We start from the raw sequence: 6,819 nt of genomic DNA, 5'->3' as shown, positions 1-6,819 counted from the left end.
TCAGATCTCTTGGCATAGCGGCTATGGTGCTGAGTTGACAGTCGCAGTAGCGTGGTTTGAGGCTCTGTTGGGACTACCCCTGAATTCTCTACATCGGTCTCAGAAGTAGGATGGCGCCCACGAGTTGATCAGAGATACGTGAGAGACTTGGTATAGAGAAGCGAGTGGACACTCGTTCTCCCGAAGGAAGGGGTAGGGTAAGGACTTTCTTAACCCAACACCTAGGTAGTTGTTGTGGAATTGTTCGATTACATGTTAGATATTGCTACACTGTCGGAACTAGCAGCACAAGCATTTCGCTACACTCGCATTAACATATACTAACCATGTGAATGTGACCAATACAATTTGATTTGATTCAACCTCTTAGAGGTTTGGATCTCCTGGCGGAGGGTTGGGGCCACACCCCATTGTGTTATAATTAGGTGAGACAGTTTTATTAACACCATTATTCAATATCAACGGGTAATATTTCATTAGGCTTTTTTAAATCTGGAAATATTGTGGTTTTAGCGTTTTCATCAAGCAAGCACCAACATATTTTTTATAACTGTAATGGGCAATCATTTGATAAATTATTTTCCTGTATTTGATTTACTGTATATATGGATTGATACCATATTTAGTAATGAAGTAGTTGTTTACTTGTTAGTTTATAACAATCTGTTGTATCTAATTACTGATGTTCTACCGTTGACCTGTTCAACTGCCCTTATCACGTCTCCCAGGGTTGAATGTTATGGTTAAAGTTGATACCAGACTGGATTCGAGGACACGCTGATAATGTATCCGTGAGTCTGTGACACTGTGTGATTCCGTAGCAGGTGATGTTGTGACTTCAAGCTCCCTACAAGCCTCTCGGGCTGGTGTTTACAGAACATTCGGTGCTATTGTGAAGAGGCATAGACATTTTCTCTGATTCTGTTCTGGAGGCGTCTCCCTGAATTGTTGCATTAGATCGACTTTATCTGTTAACCTGGAATTCCCGTAACAATAGCCTACTGGGCTTATGTGTGTTGATGAAGTGAATGACCATAGGGCGAGGCATGAATGACAGAGAATTGGGTGAGTGAGCTCCCCATACCCGGACTTTGCTGTAGTATAGAGACACAGGTGTCTCTGTCACACAGGTGGCAAATCAGGAAAAGCAAGAAAGGGGTGTTTCAACCCGGACCTGTGGGAGGAGTAAACTAGACGAGAAATATTGTATGATTCGTTTACTTCCTCGTTCCTCGTCCTATAGTGGCAAAAGTCACGTCTCCAGCTGGTGAACATTTTAAAGATATTGACGGCAACTAAGGTAAGGCATTATTGAGATGGGAATCGTAATATTGTAGAGACAAATATAGAGAAATCAGTAACTCATCATTATTTAAAAGGTGTCTGAATGTGATCTAGGAATGTGGGCCTATTGATATTGATGGGCTGCTACATGTGTCATAAACATATCCGGTCATTCTGATAGTATTGTTCAGTCGGTATTAGGCTACACTCTGTCTGACTGAACTCACATGTGCATATTGCGTTTGGGCTTCAAGTTGAATTGTTTCTCATTACAGGATTAATGTAGCACTGTCTCTTTAAAAAAATGTACCTCATATTGTCCAGGAAGTTGTCACGTAATCGGAGGACGGCGTTCATTGTTTGTATCCGATAGGTCGAAGGTAATAGGTATACTGTTACTTTGTAGCAGAGTGTTGCAATTATCTTACTTTAACCTATTCTATATCCTTCCTCCATGATTTCAATCATGAACAGGGTGCAGTTGAAACGCTCGAACATCTTGAGAATGGCTCTAGCAGGCTCGGACTCCATGGAAGAAGGAAAAGGCGAGACGTTTCTACTTAAAGCCATCAAAATAGGTGGTGTGGTCGTACTTTATTGGTTCATTTCAATAACCATGGTGTTCTTAAATAACTACTTGCTAGACAGTAAAGATTTGGACGCGCCGCTATTTGTGACATTTTACCAGTGCCTTGTGACTGTCGGACTGTGCTATGGCATGCACTTGCTATCCCACTTATGTCCGGGTGTCATCGACTTCCCCTCCGTCAAGTTCGACCTAAAGGTATGCCGGGAGGTTCTACCCCTGTCCATCGTGTTCATTGGAATGATAACCTTCAACAACTTGTGCCTGAAGCATGTAGGGGTGGCCTTCTACACTGTCGGCAGGTCACTCAGCACAGTCTTCAACGTTCTACTCTCCTACGTGATCCTCAAGCAAACGACGTCCTTCTACGCCATCCTGTGTTGTGGAATTATTCTAGGTAGGTGGTAATAATAACTAACCTCTATCTGGCCTAATGCAAGTACTTTTGACTTTCTAGAAAGTTCTCATGTCTAAGGCATATACCCAAGCCAGGCTGGTTAGACAACGTCCTTCCTCCCAGGTAACCTATAATAAGTAACCTCACGCTTCTCTATAATTCCACCACGGGTTAATACCTTCCTACATGGGCCACACTTGTATTGGCCATATATTGAACATAAGGTATTGCTGCTGAAGGACCATGTTAATGCTTCTTTCTTTGTCTGTCCCTCCCATCAGGTGGATTCTGGTTGGGTGTGGACCAGGAAGGTGTGGCGGGCTCCCTGTCGTGGACGGGTGTGTTTTTCGGTGTGCTGGCCAGCGCCTGCGTCTCCCTCAACGCCATCTTCACCAAGCGGGTCATGCCGGCGGTAGACGGAAACATCTGGAAGCTCTCCTTCTACAACAACATCAACGCATGCATCCTCTTCCTCCCACTCATCCTCGTCTTCGGTGAGGTCGGCCACCTCGTCCATTTCAGCCGCCTGGGTGACCCTACGTTCTGGGGCATGATGACGCTGGGCGGCGTGTTCGGTTTCGCCATCGGCTATGTGACGGGCCTCCAAATCAAGTTCACGAGTCCGCTGACGCACAACGTGTCGGGGACGGCCAAGGCCTGCGCTCAGACGGTCATCGCTGTGGTCTATAACCAGTCCAGTAAAAGTTTCCTGTGGTGGACTAGTAACCTGATGGTCCTTGGCGGGTCTTCTGCCTACACCTGGGTCAAAGGCATGGAGATGAAGAAGGTCCATATTCCCCAGGAGGAGTCCAAAGAGAAACTGCTAGGGGAGAAGAGTGATGCCGGGGTATAGTGGGACTAGGATGACCTTCCACCATGGTGGTGGTGGTGACCCGGGGGTATAACGGGATGAGGATGACCTTCTGCCATGGTGGTGGTGGTGACTGTGACCCACTGGTGACAGAAGACAATGTAAACACTAAGGCCTAACCACGGAGTTGTTTCTACAGCGATGTTATGTTGGAACAGTTGGGCTGTGTGCTGTCAATATAAATGAATGTTACTATAGTAACACAGAGGTGTAGGAAGGCTACGGGGTTGTTTTGTTACTCAGTGGGACCTTATTGTTTTATCATTTCCTTAGGTTATTTTGTCCAATTCTGTTATTTATTCAGTGTGTGGGGGGGTCATGAATTATAACCTAAATCATTACTCTCTTCTTTCAGAACATTATTCATATGTTTGTAGGATAGTATCTAAATCAAGTGACTTTCCTGTTAGCTTGTATGTGTCATCAGGAATGTGATGCAAAACTGCAATATGACACGGCGAAAGACAGTTTTATGGCAAGTGGGGCTCTTTATGTTGGGTATACAGTTTGCATATGGAGGGTGGAGACCGACAAAGGGGGAGGTCAAAAGGGGGTGAGTGTAACGGATGTGAAACGGCTAGCTTAGTTAGCTGTGGTGTGCGCTAAATAGCGTTTCAATCGGTGACGTCACTTGCTCTGAGACTGTAATAGCTCACCTTAGTTAATGAAGTGATTAAGCCAGTGCTGGTTTTATGGACCGCTTTACGTTATATCTTTGAAGCAGAGACACTGTAGGTGATAAAAGTGAAAACCGTCAAAGAGATGGTTGATTCTCTCTGGCTTCAGTAGAGGCACTACAATTTGAATAATTGACAACAAAGGATGTAATCTGAACTGTTTATCCCCTGAGATGGAGATTTTCTATGGCTGTTTATTTTGTGTGTTTTGTCTTGAAAAGTAACAGACTATAGAAGGAATGTTAAAGATAATGTCTGTGTTGATGTATTGTCTGTGTCATGAAACTTCAATCATGAAGGAAGACTGTTGGGTAACCGGCCAAGTGGCCTGCGGTGGCCTGCGGGAGCATCGTCATTATGATGTCATAACTCCTTCCTGTCTCAGTGCCGGGTTGAGACCCTGCACTCTAAAACACCCTCCTTTCCTAAAGTCCTCTCTGCTTGTCCTCTTCTGTAGTGTCATCATTTTCAGACCAATGAGATATAAGGAAATGGGACACGAGAAAAGGAATTTACATAGAAAGACTGGCTGGTGATCTGAGAGATCCTAAAATGTGGGTCTCTCAGATTTCAGGTTTTGCTTCTGCGTCCACTTGATACACAGTCTGTTTTTCTTCTATATATTTGTTGCTCAGGGTTTGTAGTGCGTTGGAAGATACCGGACATGGGATTTCAGAGCTGGTTAGCCGACATAGACGGGTATTCTCCAGATTGCGTTTTTAAGAAAAGATGCAGATTTATTTTAGAAAATATATAGTTATTCAGTGATTATGACTTTTTTTATGTGTACTTCAGAAAAATAAATGGACATTCTGTTAATCATAACGTGTTACTCGCCTCTTGTAAATGTGTTATTTTATCTGTATTCATGATCAAGCATAAATCTTCCTTTTTAAATGTATTTTTACACAGAACAATACTTCACTTGCTTATGCCTGAGCAGAAACCTTAGCAGAAATCACCTATTCTAGGGGTTTGGTCAACTGAGAAGAGCTGAGGTAGTTAATGGTGTCAGACCTACGCAGTTAAACCGATTGGAATCGGTCTGTGAAGACTTGGTCCAGAAGCTACTAAACACAAAGCTAACACTAGATGGCACCAGTATAAAGGAATGAGTACCTCTGTCAGTCCCTCACACTGGTATGGTCAGATAGTGCCATCTGGCTGTAGTTAGTTGCCTAAGCAGCATTAGTCCCCCACACTAGTAGTGTCCAAGTACCATCTGGCTGAAGTTGCTTTCTCACGGTCATCCCAACACACAAGGTTATTTTGGAATGTTGATGGTGGTAGACCTGTCTCTCTGTCTCTCAATCCTAACAGCCGTGGTTATTTTGGAATATTTATGGTGGTGTGCCTGTCTCTCAACCCTAACAGCTGTGGTTATTTTGGTATGTTTATGGTGGTGTGCCTGTCTCTCAACCCTAACAGCTGTGGTTATTTTGGAATATTTATGGTGGTGTGCCTGTCTCTCAACCCTAACAGCTGTGGTTATTTTGGAATATTTATGGTGGTGTGCCTGTCTCTCAACCCTAACAGCTGTGGTTATTTTGGTATGTTTATGGTGGTGTGCCTGTCTCTCAACCCTAACAGCTGTGGTTATTTTGGAATATTTATGGTGGTGTGCCTGTCTCTCAACCCTAACAGCCGTGGTTATTTTGGTTGTTTATTGGTTGGTATGTTTTTTGGTATGTTTATGGTGGTGTGCCTGTCTCTCAACCCAGCTGTGGTTATTTTGGTATGTTTATGGTGGTGTGCCTGTCTCTCAACCCTAACAGCTGTTATTTGGTATGTTTATGGTGGTGTGCCTGTTTCAATGTGGTTATTCTGGTGTTTATGGTGGTGTGCCTGTCTCTCAACCCTAACAGCCGTGGTTATTTTGGTATGTTTATGGTGGTGTGCCTGTCTCTCAACCCTAACAGCCGTGGTTATTCTGGTATGTTTATGGTGGTGTGCCTGTCTCTCAACCCTAACAGCTGTGGTTATTCTGGTATGTTTATGGTGGTGTGCCTGTCTCTCAATCCTAACAGCCGTGGTTATTCTGGTATGTTTATGGTGGTAGACCTGGCCGGTTATTTTGGTGTTTATGGTGGTGTGCCTGTCTCTCAACCCTAACAGCCGTGGTTATTTTGGTATGTTTATTGGTGTGCCTGTCTCTCACAACCCTAACAGCTGTGGTTATTCTGGTATGTTTATGGTGGTGTGCCTGTCTCTCAACCCTAACAGCCGTGGTTATTCTGGTATGTTTATGGTGGTGTGCCTGTCTCTCAACCCTAACAGCCGTGGTTATTCTGGTATGTTTATGGTGGTGTGCCTGTCTCTCAACCCTAACAGCTGTGGTTATTTTGGTATGTTTATGGTGGTGTGCCTGTCTCTCAACCCTAACAGCCGTGGTTATTCTGGTATGTTTATGGTGGTGTGCCTGTCTCTCAACCCTAACAGCCGTGGTTATTCTGGTATGTTTATGGTGGTGTGCCTGTCTCTCAACCCTAACAGCTGTGGTTATTCTGGTATGTTTATGGTGGTGTGCCTGTCTCAACCCTAACAGCCGTGGTTATTCTGGTATGTTTATGGTGGTGTGCCTGTCTCTCAACCTAACAGCCGTGGTTATTCTGGTATGTTTTTATGGTGGTGTGCCTGTCTCTCAACCCTAACAGCCGTGGTTATTTTGGTATGTTTATGGTGGTGTGCCTGTCTCTCAACCCTAACAGCCGTGGTTATTCTGGTATGTTTATGTTGTGCCTGTCTCTCATGGTGGTGTGTTTATGGTGGTGTGCCTGTCTCTCAACCCTAACAGCCTGGTTATTCTGGTATGTTTATGGTGGTGTGACCTGTCTCAACCCTAACAGCCGTGGTTATTTTGGTATGTTTATGGTGGTGTGCCTGTCTCTCATGTTTATTTTGGTATGTTTATGGTGGTGTGCCTGTCTCTCAACCCTAACAGCTGTGGTTATTTTGGTATGTTTATGGTGGTGTGCCTGTCTCTCAACCCTAACAGCTGTGGTTA

The 6,819-nt window shown here is 44.3% G+C and overlaps 1 protein-coding gene across 3 annotated transcripts; it reads left to right on the top strand.

Moving 5' to 3' along the window:
- The first annotated feature begins 810 nt into the window (after positions 1 to 810).
- LOC112235705 (GDP-fucose transporter 1) lies at positions 811 to 4,634 on the top strand. Of its 3 annotated transcripts, none has more exons than XM_042312892.1 (3): positions 811 to 1,300; positions 1,759 to 2,267; positions 2,549 to 4,634. In XM_042312892.1, exons 2-3 carry the CDS (start codon positions 1,790 to 1,792, stop codon positions 3,118 to 3,120), a joined length of 1,050 nt encoding a protein of 349 aa, XP_042168826.1. In that variant the 5' UTR covers positions 811 to 1,300; positions 1,759 to 1,789; the 3' UTR covers positions 3,121 to 4,634. The 3 variants fall into 3 exon arrangements, with proteins under 3 accessions (XP_042168826.1, XP_024259955.2, XP_042168825.1); XM_024404187.2 differs by lacking the exon at positions 811 to 1,300 and adding an exon at positions 1,313 to 1,664; XM_042312891.1 differs by lacking the exon at positions 811 to 1,300 and having other exon boundaries at positions 1,671 to 2,267.
- The last annotated feature ends 2,185 nt before the right edge of the window (positions 4,635 to 6,819 follow it).

Source organism: Oncorhynchus tshawytscha, unplaced genomic scaffold (assembly GCF_018296145.1).
Source record: "Oncorhynchus tshawytscha isolate Ot180627B unplaced genomic scaffold, Otsh_v2.0 Un_contig_13158_pilon_pilon, whole genome shotgun sequence".
Taxonomy (NCBI): domain Eukaryota; kingdom Metazoa; phylum Chordata; class Actinopteri; order Salmoniformes; family Salmonidae; genus Oncorhynchus; species Oncorhynchus tshawytscha.
The sequence above is the reverse complement of the archived record's forward strand: the minus strand, read 5'-3'. Positions and strand labels throughout refer to the sequence as shown.

Bases quoted from the DNA above. Each gene is read 5' to 3' on its own strand.
- LOC112235705 (XM_042312891.1), top strand. From the start codon at position 1,739: ATGATTTCAATCATGAACAGGGTGCAGTTGAAACGCTCGAACATCTTG. The intron at 2,268-2,548 runs GTAGGTGGTAAT...CCCTCCCATCAG, and splicing joins GTGTTGTGGAATTATTCTAG to GTGGATTCTGGTTGGGTGTG.